The sequence below is a fragment of the Octopus bimaculoides genome, chromosome 14, assembly GCF_046866305.1.
Source record: "Octopus bimaculoides isolate indiv1 chromosome 14, ASM4686630v1, whole genome shotgun sequence".
In the NCBI taxonomy this organism is placed as follows: domain Eukaryota; kingdom Metazoa; phylum Mollusca; class Cephalopoda; order Octopoda; family Octopodidae; genus Octopus; species Octopus bimaculoides.
This window is the reverse complement of record NC_142941.1, coordinates 17,485,816-17,509,815: the sequence shown is the minus strand read 5'-3', so window position 1 is coordinate 17,509,815 and position 24,000 is coordinate 17,485,816. Positions and strand designations below refer to the sequence as shown.

General features: G+C 36.1%; 1 protein-coding gene across 1 annotated transcript in view; it reads left to right on the top strand.

Annotated features, from left to right (window-relative positions):
- The window catches only part of LOC106879818 (uncharacterized), a 163,783-nt gene extending 142,594 nt beyond the window's left edge, over window positions 1-21,189 (top strand). Inside the window, exons 17-24 of the mRNA XM_089362444.1 lie at window positions 1,063-1,181; window positions 3,750-3,894; window positions 4,019-4,144; window positions 7,974-8,131; window positions 10,472-10,577; window positions 14,913-15,047; window positions 17,298-17,434; window positions 20,872-21,189. Coding sequence (XP_089218570.1) covers window positions 1,063-1,181; window positions 3,750-3,894; window positions 4,019-4,144; window positions 7,974-8,131; window positions 10,472-10,577; window positions 14,913-15,047; window positions 17,298-17,434; window positions 20,872-21,067 — 1,122 coding nt within the window. The 3' untranslated portion in view covers window positions 21,068-21,189. The remainder of the gene's footprint in view (window positions 1-1,062; window positions 1,182-3,749; window positions 3,895-4,018; window positions 4,145-7,973; window positions 8,132-10,471; window positions 10,578-14,912; window positions 15,048-17,297; window positions 17,435-20,871) is intronic.
- The last annotated feature ends 2,811 nt before the right edge of the window (window positions 21,190-24,000 follow it).

Sequence of the window (24,000 nt, the reverse complement as noted above, 5' to 3'; positions counted from 1 at the left end):
TGGTCCTTTTCTATTGACCAATGCTGGCTGTTGTTGTCGGAGTTTCTTATGCATTTGATCCATTTGCTGACAGTACTTCTCCACTGTAATGGTTTCACCTGGATCCAAAAAGCTGTGATGGATGAGACCGGTCACAGACCACCAAACAGTCACCATGACCTTCTTTTGGTGCAACTTTGGCTTCGAGAAGTGCCGTGGAGCTTCATTGGCATCCAACCATTGAGCTGAGCATCACTGGTTGTCGTAGAGAATCCACTTTTCATCACAAGTCACAATCCGGTTGAGAAACGGGTTGTTCTTGTTGCGTAAAAGAAGGGAAGATGACACTTCAAAATGGCGTTTTTTTTTGGTTGTCATTCAATTCGTGTGGCACCCATTTCTCAAGTATTTTTGTTTTTCCAATCTCTTTCAAGTGGTTGGAAATTGTTGTATATGTTACGTCTAATTCAGAAGCAAGCTCTCAAACACTTGTGCATGGATTGGCTTCCATTAAGGCTCTTAGTTGATCGTTGTCAACATCTGATGGCCAACCACTATGCTTATCATCTTCGAGACTTTCGTCACCACTACAAAATTTCTTGAACCACCATTGTGCTGTATGTTCATTAGTGGTTCCTGGGCCAAATGCACCGTTAATATCGTGAACTGTTTCAGCAGCTTTTTGGCCTAGCTTGGACTGGAATAAGAAAATTGTGCAAATTTGCTTTTTGTCCATGTTGTATTCAACATTCCCGAAAAAATGGCCTAATTATTCAAAAAGAAAACGAGTAACACAATTAGATAGAGCGAAAAACGGACTTTAAAATGATATATAATGTCAAAGTAATTTAACAAAAATTAATTTGAAAATACATCATTTAAATCCAAAATTAAAAATTCTGCAAGAACTTTCTTGACAACCTAATATATATATATATAAACGTATGTATGTTTCCCTTGTCTGTTTGTATGTTTTTGTGTGTAGGTGTTGTATGTGTGACTGTGTATGTATGAATGTGTGATTCAATCAACTATAGAAAATTCTTTTCCATACATATTTGTGATATTCTTTATTGATAACAGAAAAACAAATTAAAACCGCTGGAAGGTTGTGTGGGGTCACTTGATGTTGATGGACATGCTATGTCTCTGATGCAGCCTTTTCCAGATGGTTCTCAGCCTACACCTTGTACACATGGATGGTAAGCAGTTTACTTATTTTATTTTATTTTATTTTATTCCATTTATCTGTGCCAGTAGCATGTAAAAGGCACCTTTTGAGCATTGGGCCTCACAGAGGCAATGACAAACAAACAAGACCTTCAACAATATACTGTACTTGAGAAGAAGACCCATCAAGGCAAGTGAAATTGTAATCATGGCAGATACTGGTGTCATGCAACTGACACCTATGTTGGTGGCACGTAAAAGCATCCATTACACTCTCAGAGTGGTTGTCATTAGGAAGGGCGTCCAGCTGTAGAAACCATGCCGAATCAAACTGGAGGCTGGTGCAGCCCCTCAGCTTACTAGCCCTAGTCAAATCATCCAACCCATGCCAACATGGACAACGGATGTTAAATGACAATGATGATAATGATGATGATGATGATGATGTTGATGATATTGCATTTCCTTAAGAAAGAAATAACTTTTGGTCAAAGGTTAACTTTAACTATAATGGTTAACATTATATAAAATTGCTATGTTCTGTATGTATTGATAGTTGTGATTCTGTATGCATGTGTGTGGAGAGGTGTTGAGTGTCTGTGTACATATACTAGTGGGTTTTTATGAGACTGTACTATTAGTTGGCATACATATCTATATACAAATATGTATATATAAGGGCATAACTATACAAGAATACCTCTTGTTAACATGAGGTATTCTTGTATAGTTATGCCCTTATATATGTATAAATAAATAAATATGATTTAGGGAAAAATGATAGATTCTTCCCTATGAATTTTTTTCACAATAACTACTTGATGAATTCTTATATAAGAGTTTATCCTATTACTGTACAAATATGCATTTATGCATACATACACCATACATATACACACTTACATACACACATACATACACATACACACATAAACACACAACAAATACACATACACACACATACATGCATATACACACATTTATTTATTCATTCATCCATCCGTCCATCCATCCTTTCATTCATTCGTTCACTGAAGAAGGAGATAGATGTGATATTTGGGGATAGCAAAAAAAGGACACCCACTTGCAAGCTGATCACTGTCAAGGAAGGGTTAAAAGCTGTCAGTGAGGAACTCTGACATCAGAAGAGAATAACCAAGAGAAAAACAATAAGCAAAAAATTTAACCGGAACCAGGCAACAGTGTACAGAAACATGAGAGGAAAAGCAGTGAATATCATAGAAGTTCCTTCCTGAGAAGACAGACTCCAACCGGGGGAAAATTTGTTTAACCAAGATGCTCTGTGGCTAGAAGAAACTTGGAGAAGTTATTGTCCCTGCATTACACCCAAAACATACAGCATTGATACTGATACCCTTATGACTGTAATCTGGAAACTTCAGGATGGAAAAGCACCTCAAAAAGATTTGATTGTTGGTCACTGGTACAAGCTAACCTTCTACCAACCATATCTTATCAACCTGTACTAGCAAGATCTCAATGTGAATAGTAACATACCAGACTGGTTAGCTCTGGTAGAGACAAAACTGCTCCTCAAATGCAGAACCACCTGCATGGCAAAAAAACTACTGGCTATTTGCATGCCAGAACTTAATGTATAAAATATATACAGCATGTTTAAAGCTCTACCATCAAGACCATTTTGAAAATAATAACATCATCACAGCAGAACGAGCAGCTGGGAAGAATGGATTCTGGGGATGTACTGAGCAATTTTTAATAAACAAATATCAGTGGTGTGGGAGCATAGAAGGAGCCTAGGTTCAATATGGTTGGACTACAAGAAAACCTTAGACTCTGTCCCCCACTCATGAATGCTAGAAACCTTTTGACTTCCTAAAGTTCTAGTGAGCATTGTCAAAGCCATAGCTAACCTGACTTCATTGTGAGCTACCATCTTGAAATTAAACACAAGGAATGATTGTATTATCACTGATAGAATACAGTATTACAGAGGCATATTCTAAGGGGACAGCCTCTCTGCCATATTGTAAATACTTTCTGTAAACCCATTGTTATTCATGTTAAGGAAGTTTGAGGGCACAGAATTTTGTCAGTGAACAGGTCGCGGTCTCAAAGCGACGAAAATATTTTGACAAATTAAATTAAAATGTTGAAATGAATCTAACGGTTTTTGTGTGTTATTTTAAATGGCTTATAAACACCTTCCACCCTGCAATTGTTATGATATCATCATCATCAACATTTAACATCCATTTTCCATGCTGGCATGAGTTGGATGACTTGACAGGAACTGGCAAAGCCAGGGGCCACACCAGATTCCATAGTCTGTTTTGGATTGGCTTCTATGGCTGGATCCCTTTCCTAATGCCAGCCACTCTGGAGAGCATACTGGGTGCTTTTTATGTGGCGCCAGAACCCACACTAATGCTTTTAAGAAAAGGGTTATATACAGAATTAAATCTGCAACATTCTTCTGGTCTCTCACCAGTTTTATAAAAATCATAAAAATATTGGGAGATTATTTTAAATATCATGTAGTTATTATTTTATTCTTAACTAGATACATAATAATTAAACAATTCTAAATCCATTATGTGTTGTTTCTTGTTCCACAGTGGTGACAATTCTTCAATGGTCTTTGAAGGTAATGGTTTTGCAGAATTTCACACTGATGATATCCTGAAGACTGGTTTAACATCAGTTCAGCTTAGCTTCAAGACATATCAAACAGATGCTTTGCTTTTATTTCTGAAGAATACAGTAAGTGCTTTTTGACCATTTTTTAGGAAGTTTTTCTTTACTTTTGTTTTTGCTAAAAGCAAACAAGTTGCTGACCATCAATGATACAAGTTATTAAAATACTTTTCTCATTGTCTTTTTCTAGAATTTTCTACTAATTGTCACATTGGAATCAGGCAATATCCGTATCCAGTATGAATTGGAAGATACACAGACAGCTAAGTTAAGTGGACCTAAACAACTCTCCAATGGAATGTTGTACAAAATTCAGGTAGGTTTGTCATTCTCATAAGTTTTTAACAACAATTAGAATGGGTGCTCCTTGTATTCATACTTATTACATGGCTACTGCCAGGATTTCAAGGTGGCAGTTCTTCTTTGTATTTACATATACACATATGTGTATACTATATGTATCTGTGTACCTCCAAGGTGATGGAGATCATCCAAACTGGCTATCTATGTAATGTTCAGCCATCATTGTTGATGATGACTAGGATATCACTTAGGAGAAGAAGGTGGGTGAGGGTACGTCTGGCTGTGGCCAATTAGGCTGATGCATGCTCAGAAGGTCATGCTGCAGGTTGGGCCCTGGTGGTCTGTTGGGAATGAAGGCAAGAAGTTGGCTATCTATGTAATAAACATATTTGTGTGTCTCTGTATGTATTAATATGTTTGTGTGTGTGTGTGTGTATGTTAGTATGTGCGTGTGTGTGTATGTGATATTTCATTTTTGTATATGTGTGTGTGTATAAATAATGTAGACTGTGTGTGCATGTGGTATTATCATTTTTGTATGTACACAGATACCTCAAAAGTAAATAGACGCCATCATTTTTTGAAGGATTTATTAAGGCCATTTGATGCTTTTAAATACTTAATCTAGTATTTAGTAGACATGCCTTGTGCAGTTTAATGTTTTATCCCATTTGGACATTATAGTAATAAGTAGAATCCTCACAGATAAAATGGTAGAATAGAGGGGGTGGGTCTGTTTACTTTTAAGATGTTTGTGAATGTGTGGATATATTGTGTGTATGTTTTCAATTTGTATGTATTTTATATGTATGTGTATTGCATGTATTTTGAATGTATATAGGCGCAGTCATGACTGTGTGGTAAGAAGCATGCTTCCCAACCACATGGTTCTGGGTTCAGTCCCACTGCAAAGCACCGTGAGCAGGTGTCTTCTACTGTAGCCTTGGACCAACCAAATCCTTGTGAGTGGATTTGGTTGATGGAAACTGAAAGAAGCCCGTCGCGTTTGTGTATTTGTGTTTGTGTTTATCCCCACTACCACTACCGCCACAACCACCATTGCTTGACAACTGATGCAGGTGTGTTTATGTCCCCGTGACTTAGTAGTTCAGCAAAAGCAACCGACAGAATAGGTAATGGGCTCACAAAGACTAAGTCCTGGAATCGATTAATTTTACTAAAACCCTGTAAGGTGGTGCTCCAGCATGGCCACAGTCAAATGACTGAAACAAGTAAAAGTATAAAACAATGTGTGTGTGTGTGTGTGTGTGTGTGTGTTTACTTTTGTATATATGTGTGTGTATATGTAAGCCATTAATGTGTCAATGAGTTTTTACTTTTGTATGTATGTGGATATATATCTTTTATCTTTAGTCTTTTACTTGTTTCTGTCATAAGACTGTGGCCATGCTGGGGCACTGAACTAATTAATCCCAGTACCTATTTTATTTTTAAGCCTGCTACTTATTCTAGGTGCTTGCGTAGTATACTTAAAATCAGATGGCCCAAACACATAAGCAATATGGAGCTATGGCAAAGAACAAATCAAGTTTCGATTAGGGAGCAAATATTTAAGAAAAGGTGGAAGTGAATTGGTAGCACAATTAGAAAGGACACACCAAATGCAGCGAAAAGTGCTTTACAGTGGAATCTGGATGGATATAGAAAGAGGGGTAGGCCTAAGAACTCGTGGCGTAGATCAACACAAAAGGAACTAGAGAAAGGGGGACATTCATGGCAGAGTATAAGTACAGAAGCGAAAAATTATGCGACATGGAATTCGATTATAAGTGGCCTATACTCCGCGTTGGAGGATTAAAGGCAAGAAAGAAAGACTTATTCTATCAGTTTCTTCTGCTGAACGGCTAAGTTACAGGGATGTAGACACACCAACACCAGTCATCAATTGGTGAGTGGGGGACGAGCACAGACACATTCTAACACACACACACCCTCTATCTCTCTCTCTCTCTCTCTCTCTCTCACACACACACACACACAAAGATACCACTCATAGTCCCAAGCTGTATATTCATTACAGTATTTGTCTGTGACATACTAAGAAATGTTCAGTTACTGCTATTGAGTTCTCCATCTCTTTATCCAACTTAAGAAATATTTAAAGTGCGGCTGCATGATGAGAAGTTTGCTTCCCAGTTCCACTGTGTGGCACCTTGGACAATCGTCTTTTACTATGGCTGTGTGGTAAGAAGCTTGCTTCCCAACTACATGGTTCTAGGTTCAGTCTCACTGTAGCCTTGGACCAATCAAATCCTTGTGAGTGGATTTGGTAGATGGAAACTGAAAGAAGTCTGTTGTATATATATATATGTGTGTGTGTGTGTGAGAGAGAGAGAGAGAGAGAGAGAGAGAGAGTGGTAGTCAGAAACTGAAAGAAGACCAATATATATATGTCTATGTATGTATGTGTGTGTGTGTGTCTTTTGTGTCTGTATTTGTATCCCACTACCACTTTATGACTGTTGTTGGTTTGTTTATGTCCCTATGACTGAGTAGTTCAGGAAAAGAGACCGATAAAAATCAGTACCAGGCTTTAAAAAATAAGTACTAGGACCAATTCATTCAACTAAAATCCTTTGAGACAGTGCTCCAGCATGGCCACAGTCAAAGAACTGAAACAAGTAAAATGATAAGAAAAAGAAAGGTAAATAAATATTCCTTACAATTTTGAATCTGTTTTGCCTGAATTTTAATCTGAAATCAAGGTTTATAAGCTTTATTCATTATTTACATTGGACAGATATGTTACCACAACATTTTGGCTGATTTACTCTCCAGCCTTCATCAGGTGTCCTGGTAGAATTTTGAACCCAACCCTGGGTTCTCATTTCTAAGGTTTTTTTTTTTTTGCTGATTTTATTATTCATTCAAGGCACTGCCTGGAATTGAACTGGGAATCTTGGGCTTAGTAGTCTACGCTCTTAACAATTATGCTATATGTCCGTGGGCAATTATAGAGTGAATTTCAGGGCTTATAAACCTAATATTTTTGTATCCTTCCTTAATACCAGTTCCTATATTCTACTCATATCTGCACTAGGTCCACTTAGGAGGTTATTGTGTCCTAGCATATGTGCTGCCTCTTTTAGTTTTCATATTTTCCAGTGGTGTTCTCTGTCTATTATTTTAACTTCATCCCACAGGGGAAGGTGGTCTCCGCTTTTCCATACATGATCGGCTATACCCGGTTTTTCAACATCTCCTCATGTCACAGCTTTACGATGTTCTTCTACCCTTATTCTGAGTGGGCAGTATGTTTTGCCTTTGTCTATAGAACAGTATTATAAGCTCTATTATTTATGACTTTTTCTGAATATTACAAATATTTCTTCTCCACAAAACAAAGACTCAATATTTATTTACTTTTTTACCTTTTACTTGATCCAGTCATTGGAATGTGGCCATGCTGGGGCACCACTTTGAAGGGTTTAGTCAAACAAACTGACCCCGGTACATATTTTTAAACCTCATACATATTTTAAAACTTATTTGTTCAGCCTCTTGTTCTCTAAATGCTGGTTGTCTCCAAGTGGAGGGGACAAGCATAAGCACACAGTCACTCACACACATGCACACACACACACACATACAATACATGATTCTTTCAGTTTCCTTCAACCAAATCCACTTAAAAGGCTTTGGTTGGCCCAGAGCTGTTGTGGAAGACACCTACCCAAGGTGCTATGTTGTGGGACTGAACCCAAAACCACATGGCTGGAAAGGGAGCTTCTTACCACACAGCCATGCTTACCTACATGTACCTGGTTTTAAAAAAATTTGCTTTGTTCTAATGAATGAAATTTACTGCTTATATATTTTAGATCTCCATCAAAAATGGAAAATTTAGTGCTGGGATTGTCGGTGAAAAGTTTAAATTTGACAACACAGAATATAAACCAGAGAAAAATGAGCTGGAGACAGTTTTTTCACTTGGAGGCTTATCACCTCATTATCAAAACAACATTAGCTCTCACTACAGGTAAGTCAAAAACAAAATAGCACAGAATATATATTTGAAAACAAATTTTATAAATCTGCTTGCATGACATTTTGGACCAATGTCTTCTGTTATTGCCTCAAGTCTTGTGATTGAACTTTGGCTGAATAGAAGCTCTGTGGAAATCTGTGTATGTGTGTATGTCTGTGTCTGTGTGTTCTTGGTTTTATTTTCCAAATTTCTCACACATGGAGAAAGAGTTAGTTTCTAGCCTAGAAACAAAAAAATCTTCCATTGGAATTTAGACAGCATCAAGCAGGGTAGTCTTGTGTGTATGTGTGTGTATTTGTTCCTCCACCATCTAACAACCAATGTTGGTTTGTTTACATCCAAAACTATGTATGGACAGACATTGGATCTAGTTCAAAACGGGGGCGCCAGTATTTTCTTAACGAAACACTTTGAAACTTGGGATACTGGTAGAATGTGCCATATAAAACATCTTTTTCTCTTAGTCTTAAGAAAAATTATTATATTGCAACTTATTTCATGTTAAAGTTGTCGTATTTCTGTAATTTCAACCAATGACTGACGTCCATTCAGCCTTAAAAATTAAGTGCTGACTACGTAAACAAACGATTCTCAAACGATTCTGGCGGTGATAAAATTATTATTTCCTTGTCAAAAAATGGCTGAAGCATATTGGCAGTAGCTAATAAACCTTTCTATTATAGGCACAAGTCCTGGATTTTGAGGGAAGGGTTAGGGTTAGAGTTAGGGCAAATGTTGTTCAGGCAGATGTTAACGAAATTATATTAAAAATAAAACAAAGGAAAACGAACACACGTGTGTTGCCTCTCTGCAAAATGTCAGAAGTAATGGAGATTAAATACGCTTTACACCGCTTAAACTGCCAAATGAGTAACTGTAAACAGCTGAATACTTGTCAGTGATTGGTTGAAATTATCGAAATAAGATAATTTTTTACATGAAATAACTTCGAATACAAAAATTTTTTTTCTGTTCTATAACACAAAATAGATAAGTATACGAAGTTTGAAAGTCTTTCGGTACCAAAAACACTACATAAAACATAAATGAAAACTGATGCCCCCGTTTTGAACTAGATCCCAGACATTTGTTCCACTACATATGTATATATGTATGCATGCATATATATGTATGCATGTACATATTGAATCAGGTATGAGATATGGATGGCATTACTTACATGGCTCTTATTACATTCCTACTTTTATTCTTCCACTTGTTTTATGGGCTGTGGCCATGCTGGGGCACAGCCTTGAAGAATTTTAGTCAAACGAATCAACCTCTGTACTTATTTTTTAAAACTGCTACTTATTCTATTCTATTGGTCTATCAGTTTAGTTGCTGAACCACTAAGTTACAGGGGCATAAACACACCAACACCAGTTGACAAACAGTATTGTGGGTCAAACACACATACACACACACACACACACATAACTGGCTTCTTTCTGTTTCTGTCTACCAAATCCACTTACATGACTTTAATAGAAGACATTTGCCCAGGATGCAAATGTCTTCTACTAAACGTTTGTTTAATCATCATCATCGTCGTCGTCGTTTAACATCCGCTTTCCATGCTAGCATGGGTTGGACGTTTTGACTGAGGACTGGTGAAACCAGATGGCTACACCAGGCTCCAATCTGATTTGGCAGAGTTTCTACAGCTGGATGCCCTTCCTAATGCCAACCACTCAGAGAGTGTAGTGGGTGCTTTTACGTGTCACCCGCACGAAGGCCAGTCAGGCGGTACTGGCAACGGCCATGCACAAAATGGTGTATTTTATGTGCCACTGGCACAAGAGCCAGTCCAGGGGCACTGGCACTGTTAGTATTTATATCTTCATGGAAGAAATATCACAGAAATAATCTAAGGATATTTTTATTTACTCTTTTACTTGTTTCAGTCATTTGACTGTGGCCATGCTGGAGCACCGCCTTTGGTCGAGCAAATCGACCCCAGGACTTATTCTTTGTAAGTCTAGTACTTATTCTATCGGTCTGTTTTGCCGAACCACTAAGTTACGGGAACCTAAACACACCAGCATCGTTGTCAAGCGATGTTGGGGGAACAAACACAGACACACAAACATACACACGCACATACACACATATATATATATATACATATATACGACGGGCTTCTTTCATTTTCCATCTACCAAATCCACTCACAAGGCTATAGTAGAAGACACTTGCCCAAGGTGCCATGCAGTGGGACTGAACCCAGAACCATGTGGTTCGTGATTTATTAATTCTTCATTTCTTTGTATTATTATCAGCTGCTTCTAAACAAATGTTTTGTTTAACAAAAAAATTATTCATCTGCTGCAGGTCATTAACAGGGTGTCTGTCTAATGTCTGGCTAAACAACCAAGAAGTGAGTTTGTTACAACTTCAAGATGCTCGTCATGTACAGCTTGGAAACTGTGATAAAAATGTAAGTAAATTATTTTTGGCTGCTGCTGCTGCTGTTGTTGTTGTTGTTGTTGTTCTTCTTCTTCTTCTTCTTCTTATTATTATTATTAGAAGTGCAGTAAAGTGGTGATCTGGCAGCATCATTAGCATGTCTGACAAAATGCTTTTGATAAAAAGTATAAAAAGCACAAAGCTTCCAGTTTTATGCTTTGAGTTCAAATGCTGCTGAAGCCAACTTTGCCTTCATCCTTTCAGGGTTAATAATATAAGTGACAGATGAGCACATGACAAATGAGCACTGGGGTTGATATAATCAACTTATTCCCTGGCAGCAAGCTGGAAGAACCATTAGCATGCTAGACTTTGCCTTCCATCCTTTTGGGATCCATGAAATAAGTAGCAGTTGTGCACTGGGATCCCTCATAATTTCGAGCTTTGTTTTTAAAATAGAAAGAAATCATTATTATTTAAAAGAAATCATTATTATTATTATTATTTTATTAAGGTGGTGAACTGGCGGAATCGTTAGCACACCGGACAAAATGCTAAACAGCATTTCATCTGTCTTTACATTCTAAGTTTGAATTCTACTGAGGTTGACTTTGCCTTTCATCCTTTTGGGGTCGATAAAATAAGTACCAGTTGAACACTGGGGGTCAATGTAATCAACTTATCCCCTCCTTGAGATTGCTGGCCTTGTGCCAAAATTTGAAATCATTATTACCATTGTTATTATTATTATTATTATTATTGTTATTATCAGGTCATCCCATAAGTTCTGTCCGAATTTTGAATAAAGAAAACAAGTGATCAAATGTTATATTTAATTGATATTTAATCATCAATGTACTTTCCCTGATTATCTATGACTTCCTTCCATCTGATATTTACAAGCTTTTTAATCCCATCAATGTAAAACTCTTTTGGTTTCAAAACGAAGAACTCTGAAATGTCAGTTTTGACCTTCTCCTGGCTTGTGAAAGTTATGTCCCCCAAATGATTCTGTAAACTATGAAACAAATCGTAGTCTGAAGGAGCAAGGTCGGGAGAATTAGGTGGATGAGGAATTTTTTCCCAACCAAGTTCTTCAATCTTCTGTGATATGATCTTTGCAGTGTGGGGTCACACATTGTCCTGGTGAAACATCACTCCATTTCGATTCACTAAAGCGTGTCTTTTTTTTATTCAAAGCATGGTTCAAACGCTCTAATTGCTGACAGTAGACTTGAGCATTGATTGTTGCATTAGGTGGTAACAATTCAAAGTGAATTACTCCTTTGCAGTCCTACCAGAGAGAAAAACCTTTTTCCTATGAAGTTCCCTTCTCTGTTGTGCTTGAGCTTTTTCCCTTTTACCAAGCCACTGTTTACGAAGTTTAACATTCTGATAGAAGATCCATTTTTCATCACCAGTCACAAGTCTAAACAAAAAGGGTGAAATGAGTTCGTGAGAATGGAGAGAAGAGCAGATGTCAATTCAGGATTTGTGGTTGCTTTCAGACAATTCATGAGGCACCCATTTTCCAAGTTTAGGAGCCTTTCCAAGTTGATGAAGATGACGATGAACAGTTGTATGGTTTGAACTAAGCTTTATTGCCAATTCTTCAACTGATAATGCAGGATTTTCTTCAAGTAATGCCTCAAGGAGCTTATCATCAAGCTCAACTGGACGTCCTGTTCGATCTTCATCTTCAATGCTGAAATCTCCTCTTCTGAATTTTGCAAACCATCTTCTGCAAGTTCTTTCATTCAAGCATTCTTTCCCATAAACTGAGTGTATGTTTCGGGTCACTTCGGCTGCAGAGTTTCCTTTTTTGTACTCATAAAGCATTATGTACCTCAAATGCTCTTTGGATACTTCCATGTTAGGAAGGGTTTTAATCAAAGAAATTTTAATTCTCTTATTCTGTAAAATAATATTTAATTAATTTAAATGTACACAAATGCATAAGAATAATTTTTAATTCCATTAGACATTCTAAAATACTATTACATTTCATTCAATTTTAAAAAAGGTAAAATCGAACAGAACTTATGGGATGACCTGATATTATTATTATCTGAGGTCGTCCATCAGTACTTTGTCTCCTTTCTTTCTGGGTCTCCATCTTCCATGAGTTCCATCTACTTGGAGAGATCAGTTCTTTATGGAGCTGTCGACATCCATCCACACCGCAAGACCACAAACACAGTCTTCTCTTTTGCATACTGCATCTAATTCCTCTTATGCCTAATTTTTCTCTCAATACACTAGCACTTTGTCACACATGTACACTTATATTACACATCCAACAGAGCATACTAACCTCATTCCTCTCTAGCCTTTGCATGTCCTTGACATTCAAGGCCCATGTCTCACTACCATATAGAATTGGTGTTTGTATACAGGCATCATACAATCTTAGTTTCACTCGGGGAGAGAAACCTTTGGTTGCCAACAGAGGTAAAACTCACTGAATTTTCTCCATCCTATTTTTATTCTAGCTATTACATTCTCTATACATCCTCCTCCACTACTAATTTGGGCCCCTAGGGTGCAGAAATTATTCCACTGCACCTTGTGTTTCCATAGCTTGCACTGGGTACACCAAATGGAATTCCTGCCTACACCTTTCCTACAAATCAGGCAGAGCCACTTACCAGAAGAGGATAAGGCTTTGTGTGTCTTCTTGCTAACGAAGACCTTAGTGTTTGCTAAGTTAACCTTAATTCCCTTAAATTACAGGTTTTGCTTCCACACTTGGAATTTCTTTTCTAGATCTGAGGGCAAGATCATCAGTATATAGTAGTTCTCAGGAGTTGCCAGTCTTGAATTCCTCTATTATGGCTTAGAGGACAATGATGAAAAGGAGGGAAAAACATATATTATATATATATATAAGACTTTTTCAATTCCCAAGCATTATACTAATACATCTATTTGTTTTCTACACCACCTGTCTTCGTCTGTTTTTTTTGTGAATTCTCCTTATATATATATATATATATATATATATATATATATGTGTGTGTGTGTGTGTGTGTGTGTGTATATATATATATATATATATATATATATATATATATATATATATAGTCAGTTCAAATAAACAAAAAATTCAAATAAATGGATAAAAAATGGAAAAAAGAAAAACAACGAAAAGGAGGACAAACACAAGAAGAATATTAGCTTGATGCTCAGTGAAAGGGGAGAGTTTAAAGTTTCCAGCATAGCTCTTCATCAGAAAGGAGAGAGGAAAAAAGTCCAAAGAAGTAGGCGAAGAAGAAATCTCCAACAGGCCAAGTGTAGTTATATATACACACAAATACATAGTGATTGATCCATCTTCACAGATGATTGCCATCTCCTTGTGCTTCCTTATTGTCCTGGCATTTCTGACTTTCCATCCAAGACCTCTCAGATGACTATTCAGTCCCATTGCAAATCTGCATGGTTTTGAGAAGCATAGGTAACAGACAAACGTTGTAACTTACTGTGTGCTTCCAACTGGTTTGGTCTGCATACATCACTATTCTTCCATCGCCCTAGGACTGACGTTACCATGAAGTGACATTTGTACCTCATTGGATTATAGTGATAAATGCTTGTACAACACAAGTACCACTCAGAGTCTCTCGCAGAATCTCATGCAACTGCGCACACACACACACACACACACTTATTTATTTATCTACTAGTAGAGATACCCAGCCTCGCTCGGGATGAAAATGGCATAGATTTTATTGCTTTACTTGTTTCTGTCATGTGACTGCAGCCATGGTGGAGCGTTTCGTAACATTGTTTACAAAATAATAGCTGATCGATTGCGATGGAGCATGTCTACAGTGAACAGTGATGATTTTTGCTCTGGTAACTACTGCTGTCTGCCATGTTCATGCACGACCAGCTATATGTAGGTATGAGTAGAGCAACGGATTCAGCAAATATGCAAATTACTTGTGGATAAAGAGAGCAGTAAAAAGAGGAAATTTAAGAAATCTGTTATCTCTGTTGCTCTCTGTCTTTGCACCGTTGCTAGAAGGGGACTGAACTCATGTTTGCAAATAATGGCGACTTGAAACTTGTTAGAATTTATGGTTTAAAATTATTTTTAATGCAAAAATTAACGTGGTAAGAAGCAACGAAAAAAAAAACAAATAGCCGATTCCAGGCATTTTCGACCATGAGGAATCCATTGGTGTGACTCCAGATTGCTATCTTGTAAGGTGTGGATTTCTATAGATGCAGCACGCACAAACACACACACAAACTCAGCTATATAGATATAGATCTTTTTATCTATCTGTTTGTTGTTTATCTCTGTCGAATGTAAAACTTATTAATTCACATTTCTAATAATTAATCATGTATTATCCAGTTGTGGTTATCATGCATCCAATTCACAAAACGTTCCGAGGCATTCCAGCTTCCAGACTTTGGCTTTGTAAAGTCAATATCTATCAAAGTTAGTCATCAAGCTAATGGTGTGGCACTGTTCTTTGAAAGAGATGAGGTGAGTCATATTTTATTTGTTATTCATCAGTTAATTGTATTAGTCTAGATATTGGCAGATCTTAAGTTTTCTATTTAGTACCTAACTCGGCTATTTGGCTTAACAAGGAATACCTGTTTTTTAAGTGACAGTGAATTTCGAACATTTTAATTTCCTGATCCAAGCATTTTTTCCATATTTTCTCATAGTGATTTTTTTCATATTTGAAATATGAAAAAAAAGTGATTTTTTTCATATTTTCTCTGTTAATTTTAAGAATCTTCTGGCGTCATCCCTACTCAACCAGATTTACTTAAAAAGAAGTTCTCATGCTGATAAAGCCACTGTATTTACTGACTGTTTTGTTTCCAGCTTCACGTTGTACATAAACAACAAAACACTCTCCAAACTATCCTCCATCTCTCTTGTTTCACCACCAAAGAGGAAGCCTTAATATAGTCATTCAAGCCACCAGAAATAGCAGCCAATTTTCTCCCAAAACATATCCTACTGCTTAAAAATGAAGACACATATATCCTGAATAACATTGTCCAAGATACACCATACCTTAAAAAATAGCTAGGGTGACCACAGTTCAAATGTTTAACAATTATCATCAATTTTATTACATATACATTACATACACACACACACATCATCATCATCATCATCATCATTTAACGTCCACTTTCCATGCTAGCATGGGTTGGACGATTTGACTGGGGATTGGCGAACCAGATGGCTACACCAGACTCCAATCTGATCTAGCAAAGTTTCTACAGCTGGATTCCCTTCCTAATGCCAACCACTCCGAGAGTGTAGTGGGTGCTTTTTACATGCCACCAGCATGAGGGCCAGTCCAGCAGTACGGGCAATGGCCACGCTCAAATGGTGTTTTTTTACGTGCCACCTGCACAGGAGTCAGTCCAAACCGACACAAGTGCCAGTAAGGTGAAGCTGGAAACGATCATGCTCAAATGGTGCTTTATACGTGCCACCAGCACAGAAGTGAGACCGCTGCTCTGGCAGTGATCCCGCTCGGATGGTGCTGTTAGCGCTCCACTGGCATGGGTATCAGTCATCGAATTTGGTTCAGTTTCGACCTCACTTGCCCCAACAGGTCTTCGCAAGCTGAGTTTAGTGTCCAATGAAGGAAGGTTGGCATGGGTGCCAGTCAACGAATTTGGTTCAATTTTCGATTTTGATTTCACTTGCCTCAACAAGTCTTCGCAAGCAGGAGGAAGGATAGGTACACATATGTGGGCTGGCTACACCCCTGGTAAAGGCCACAGATTATGGTCTCACTTGTCTTGCCAAGTCTTCTCACGCACAGCATATTTCCAAAGGTTTCGGTCACAAGTCATTGCCTTGGTGAGGCCTAATGTACAAAGGTCGTGCTTCACAACCTCATCCCAGGTCTTCCTAGGTTTACCTCTTCCACAGGTACCCTCAACCACAAGGCTGTGGCACTTTTTCACACAGCTATCCTCATCCATTCTCGCCACATGACCATACCAGCGCAATCGTCTCTCTCGCACACCACAACTGATGCTTCTTAGGTCCAACTTTTCTCTCAAGGTACTTACACTATGTCAAGTACACACAAAATATTTAACTCTTTTCATCTTGATAGATGGCCTAACCAGTGGGGAATATTCTTAAGTACTCATTTTTCTTCCTGTGGTTTCTCTCATGGTCGATCCTTGCTTTGTTTGATGAGCAAGTTCTGCTGCAAAATCTGCATGCAAGGAAGGTGCTGCAGACAAAACATGTACATGTTAATACTTGCAATCAGTTAGGATCAGAAGCCATGACAAGCGGTGTGAACCAGCCACTATAAAGCTAGACAGTCAGTCATTGTAGTAGTAGAAGTCAGTAGTAGTAGAGTTGTACAATTTCTCAGCTGAAGTCAGTTATGTGATATATACGAGTTCAATTTACTGTCAAGGTAGACGTTTTACAGTCATTGTCAAGAATATTACAAGTGGACAAGGATTCACATTTCTACAGATATTCTATAGAATATCTGTACAAGTGGACAATAACATACAAGTGGACAAGGATCCACATTATAACAAGATCCATTCTTTGGTCTTCTTCAGTAGGAGAGTAATATCTGGTCAGTTATGTTGCAGCTTCTTCTCTGTGTAGATTGGCATATCCCATGAGAGTTTCACCTAACCATTCCCTGCTTTTGGTAAAGGTTGGTGCTCACACCACTTGTTTATCATCACCATTATTATCCTCATTATTATTATTATTATTTACCAGAAATTTGCTATTGAGGTGAATCTACAGGATTCTCTGGTAGAGGTTACAAACCATGTGACAAAGGAGAGATCCAATATGACCAGGGATTCAAGTACTGCACCCTGGAATGTTATAAGTGTCATTGACCAGGTGGGGAAGTAAGTAAAATAACTTCTTCTTCTTCTTCTTCTTCTTCTTCTTTTTCTCCTGCTCCCCTTCCCCCTGCTCCTCCTCCTTCTGTTGCTGCTGTTGCTTCTGTGGCTTCTATTTCTTTGTATAACAGTGGTCACTTGCTTAGTAAATATTGCTTTCTTTACTTTATGTCATAATCTCTCTTTTTTAAAGAGTCAGTCTGTTATATATATTTATCATTAATAATTGGTAGAACTTACATTAATAATTGGTTGAACTTACATAGGTGTGCATAGATAGATGGATGGATGGACAGACGGCCGGATGGACACACACAAACGTCTGGTGCTGTAAGAATTCATGGGAATGACGTTTCCTTACTTTTCCAAACATACCCAAATTTAAAATGATCTAATATAACGATATCATTCATTCAGCATGTGTTGGAATATGCCAAAACAATTTAATTCCACACAAATATATGTTACTTTACATATAATTTATGTGTTAATTCTACTGAAACTCGCTACTGTTTCCATTTCTCTGAGCCAATATTTTACATTTTTCCATTTCTCTCAGCCAATATTTTTACATTAGCCTTCTTTCGAACTCTAGATAATGCAACATACAGTTCACCATGTGAGAAGAATTGTTGTCAGAAGATATATTCCAGTTTGTTCAAAAGTCTGTCCCTGTGCCTTGTTGCCATGTTAAGGCAAAAGCTGGCTTGACAGGAAATTGCTTGCATGTAAATGTAAATGGAAATTCTATTTCTTGAGATACATGTGGTATTCTTGGGATTAGCAGAGTTGATCCTGCACAAGGATCAGAAGCAACCTCAGTCTCAATAACATGATCATGTAAATTGACAATGATGTAGCGTGTACCAATGCAATGTCCATTAATTAGTAACATCTAAATTTCTCAGAAGCATTTTTCTTCAGTTTGAGAATGTGTGGTGGAAACCCTGATGGTGTAAGTTTGTTGATGAACTCGATTGGGTACAGAGTTTCATTATCAACTGTATCTGAGCTTCTGTATATTTTTAGCTCACCAGGGATCCTGGTCAACAGAAAATCATTCACAAATTGTGCTGCTTCATTTGTTGGAGTAACAATGGTTCTATTTGCAGGCCACACAGGGTTTGTGGAAGTTATTTTTGAGGTCAGCTTATACAAAATCACATAGATCTGAAAGAGTACCACTTTCAAGGCAAAGGACATTGGGTAGTTTAATTTTGAATTCACCTAGGCTTTGTTCAACAGAAATGTTACCATTTCCTACATCAAGAAAGTAATTAGCAAACTCTCTTTCCGCAGAATGACCTTCTGTAAGACGTCTTAGATTGGTTGTCAGCTCCAATACTTCCATGTGATCACAAAGAAAAAATCTCTTTAGTGTTGCATCAACAATTTGTGATCTGACACCATTATTTTGAAGTAGAATATTTTCCTCTCAAGATACCCAGTCGGTCATGTGTAGCAGAAACAGAATCATGTTTGTGTCTTCGTGCATATTCAGGCATCTGTTTTAGTCACTTTGCCCTGGTTTTATCCGATTCAGTTGCTTGTCTTTCTCTCTGCCATTGTGCCTTTGCTGCTAACTTATCTTTCTCAGTCGTATATTATATATAAATGAAAGCTCGTTAAAAACTATTTTGTTTAGCATACTAGAAATAGCAGAGATCACATAGTTAGTGTAAGGCTTATAACATTCCAAGTAGCCATACCAACAAAATCACTTCTTTATTAAAAAAAAAAATTATACCAGTATATTAAAGACTTTTCATTTTATCAAAAATATTCATTTAACAAACTCTGGAAACTGATAATATTCTGGAAATTGTGCCTCGTATCAAAGTTATATAGCAATTATTAAATTATCATTAATGAAAATAGAGGCAAGCAAGAATGAGAGAGACTGTTGCAAATAAAAATGTAAACTGTGGCCTCCAACGAATTAATAGTGCTTATTATTAAACATTAAAATCTTCTCCGCTGTGAATGCAATGAATATTTAAATTCATGAAGAATTGAATGTAGTGAATGCAATGAATATTTAAATTTGTGAGAATTTGGAGTTTAAAAAATTCAATACTTCAGAAATCGAAATTATAGGCAATTTCTTAGAACATGAATTTATAAAAATATTTCAAGATGGTCAAGCTTTTAATATTGCTTTCTTTTAGTACTTTCAGTAATTGTTACATACCTAATTAATAAGCAGCTTTCTCCATTATTGTATACATGTATGTATGTATATGTGTAATATATATATATATATATATATATATATATATATATATATATATATATATATATATATATATAATATTGATGTGCTTCATAGGATTACCAACATATCCAACAAGATGAACTTTACTATAATTATATACTGGAATTCTTAAATATTCTGAAAAACGTATCAATTATATAAAAAAAATTAAAAAAACTATATATCATTTAAAATTTCTACAAATGAAAAATATGAATTTTTCAAATTATAGGAGGGATTACTTTTACAAACTCTTAAAGGACAGTATACATTTTAATATTTTTAATATTCTTAATATTTTTTAATATTTTAATTAATATCATCTTATTATATATACCATTTGTTTTTAACACATATAAAATAACTCTATTTATCTCTGAAGAGCGGAATTATTGCCAATATGCTTATCTATATTGATTACATTATAAAGGCAATAACATCCATGAAACGATCATCAGATGGTTTTTAAACTTTAGACTTTTATAATATTTATACTCAATTACGCATACATTTTTATATACATTTATATACGCATGTATTTTTATGTACATTTATATTTTTTTTATATATTTATATTTTGTACATCTTAAATTTTAATTTAATTATAATTCAAAATATTACTGTCACATTAAACATATATCTTTCGGAAATTTGGATATTGGTTTCCTGTGAATATTATTAATAATTTTATTAATTTTATTAATGATATAAAAACATATATATATATATATATATATATATATATATATATATATATGATGACTTTCCACATAAATACCTAAATATATGAGAGTATTATAGTTCGCTTGAAGCATTGTGTATTGTTTGTAAAGAATAAAAAGTTTAGAATGGTACAACAATGCCCTATACAACAAAAAATGGACTATATACCTGTTGTAATTTGGTTATCTATAGTCCGATGATATTTCGGAATTACAATTCCGTCTTCAGATCTTCTTAGCTGGAGTCTCTGCTATAAACAGAGACTCCAGCAAATAAGATTTGAAGAAGGAATTCTAATTCTGAAATATCATTGGACTATAGTTTACCAAGTTACAACATGTTTATAGTCCATTTTTTGTTCTATAGTGCATTGTTATACCTTCCTAAACTTTTTATTCTTTACATAAATATATGTTTATTTTTTTAAAGAAAGTAACTAAAATAACTGTTTGTTTTGAATGTTTAGTCTCCATATTAGCCTGGATGGTCAAAATAGTGTGGATATGGGCTATAAAAAAAACACTGGCTGGTTTAAAGCGAATGACAACGATTTTTCCATGAGCATCACTGTTGGAGGATTGTCTGAAGACTACCAAAAATCCAGTGAGAAATCAAAAACATTATATGGGAGTATATCAACTGTGCTTATTGAAAATGAGTAAGTATAACAAAGTTTAAACCTTTTGATACCAACCTACCTAAGACTACCACAAACCCTATGTTTTAAAGTGATTTAGATAAAAACTGCCTGGCAAAACTTCATGTTAATTTACATCTCAGATACCAGCTTAACTATTATTACAAACCTTGCGCTATTTTCAAAATTAATTGAAACAAAGGCAATATGTTTTAACAGAAATATACTAACAAAAGAGTTAAACAAGGAATTCTGAAACTACTCTGTTTTCTTTAGCTATTCGTTAACAGCCAAGGTTTATAATGTTAACTTGGGGAAAAAGAGTGTATAATGTACATATAAACACAAGTATATGTGTATGTTGCATGTGTATGTTGCATATGTAATTTTGTAGATTACATAAATCAGTTAAATGTGGAATGTATGCTGAAGATGAAGAAAATCAAATTTTAAAAATGAAACACACACACACACATACATATGTATATATATATATATATATATATATATGTGTGTGTGTGTGTGTGTGTGTGTGTGTGTGTGTATATATATACATATATTCTCTCTCTCTTTATTTCCTCGTGTTCCTTTCTGTTGAAGAGTGTAGGCTCGAAACATAAAAAAACTTTCTCACCTTCCTGAGCATTAAACTAATACACCTGTTTGTTGTTTATACACCTGTCTTCGTCTTGTTTTTCTGTAAATTTCAACTGCATATATATATATATATATATATATATATATATATGTATGTATGTATATATATATATATATATATATATATATATATATATATATATATATATATATATATAAAAAGATAAAGAGAGCAATGGTAAAGTTGGAAATATATTTTATGGATATCCATAAAATATATTTCCAACTTTACCATTGTTCTCTTTATCTTTTTATATATTTATATATGCGCACGCTAATACACGACTTATAATCCCCAATCCTGTTCATACAACGACTGGGGCAAACTAGTTGGTATACAGCACTTACTCGGTATTACCTGTATCCTCTTGGGTTTGGTTAAATCCAATACCCTCCTCAACCTTGTATATATATATATATATATATAATATTATAGGCACAGGTATGGCTGTGTGGTAAGAAGCTTGCTTCCCAAACACATGGTTCCAGGTTCAGCCTCACTGCATGGTACCCTGGGCAAGTGTCTTCTACTATAGCCTTGGGCCAACCAAAGCCTTGTGAATGGATTTGATAGATGAAAACTGAAAGAAGCCGTTGTATATATATATATATATATATATATATATATATATATATATATATATATATATATCACTACAGAGCAAATAATTCATGAGAAAATATTCGCAAAGATATCATTGACTCTATTATTATCTAGTGTAACCCATGAGGGATCGATGCTAGATGTGTCAAAACAATTGTCATGATTAATAATAAATTCCCGTATATTCCATCTTTCATTTGCTATATATATATATATGTATGTATGTGTGTGTATTTGTGTATCTGTGTTTGTCCCCCACCATCACTTGACAACCAATGTTGATGTACTTACATCCCTGTAATTTAGAGGTTTGGAATAAGAGACTGATAGAATAAGTACTAGGCTTACAAAGAATAAGTCCTGCAGTTGATTTCTTCGACTAAAGGCGGTGCTCCAGCATGGTCGCAGTCGAATGACTGAAACAAAAGAATATAATATTTATATATATACACACAAACACGCACACACATAATATAGTTTATAAAACACATATTAGAAAAGAAGCATACTCTAAAGAATAGAGCAGTAATTATTACAACAAAAATTTTAACTTTGGACATAGAGTTACCAAAGGTTTTATATTCACAAAGCCAAAGCCTTGTGGACAGCTCGTCGGACTCTACACAAAGACAAAAAATTCTAATTTTTTACATGACAGACATGAGGAAACGCTCGGAAATTGAGATTTAGATCTTAACCTAAAAACGTTAATGAGGACGGGTTGTTTCCCCTGAACCAGAGGATAAAACAACCCTTATAGACACCTGAAAAAGCCTAACCATCAAACGGAGAGATCCAATTTTTCAGTAGGTAGTGCTTAAAGTGGACACATTTATAAAAAAACTTCTTTACAATTATTTAATGTGCCAGGTTTAGTATAGTCCTTGAAAATTTTGGCTCTCTCTGCGATTCAGATTTTGCAACAGCCACTCCCATTAATATATGGGGCTGGATGATCTATTATTTTCCACCTGATACCACACGAGGTCTCTTGATCTTTGAGGTTCCACACATGGTGGGCTAGGGACGTGACAAACCATCTTTCTGGGACTCTGAAGGATGACTGGTGGTTGTGGAAGCGACATTTGAAAGATGTACTGGTTGATCCAATATATTTACAAACTTGAGATGTGGCTATAGTTGCACCTCTGTTTATCACTGTTAGACTCAGGGCCTGGGGATGCTGTTGATAACACCATTGCTGACACAGTCGATATGGTGCAATGATCCAGTGTTATCATTGTGGTTATCACATATAGTTAGTGGTGTGGCTGGTAGCATTAGTGCAGGTGCAGCCAGTGGTAACATATGGTGTAGGGTCAGTCATCCCTTGGTCATCATCTGTGGTGGTGGTACTGGGAATGCCAGATATTTCCTCTGTGTCACTGGTCCTGGATTGGTCTCATCTCTAGGTGTGGCAATTGTACTGGTGATAACATATGGTGCAGGGCTGGTCACTCTATCTGTATCTATGACAATGTGACAATGGTTTGTTCATCATCTATGATGCTAGTCATGGACTGATAATCATCTCTGGCTGTGGTGATTGTACTGGCGTGAAATCTGGTTAATTTGCTAATATTGTTGTTGAATGGTACATTGCTGGTAATGTGGATAGCAGGTCTAGGTGTCACCATTGCTTCATAGATGACTCCTTCAGGTCTGCACCAGCCTCATACTGGACAGTTATTATATAC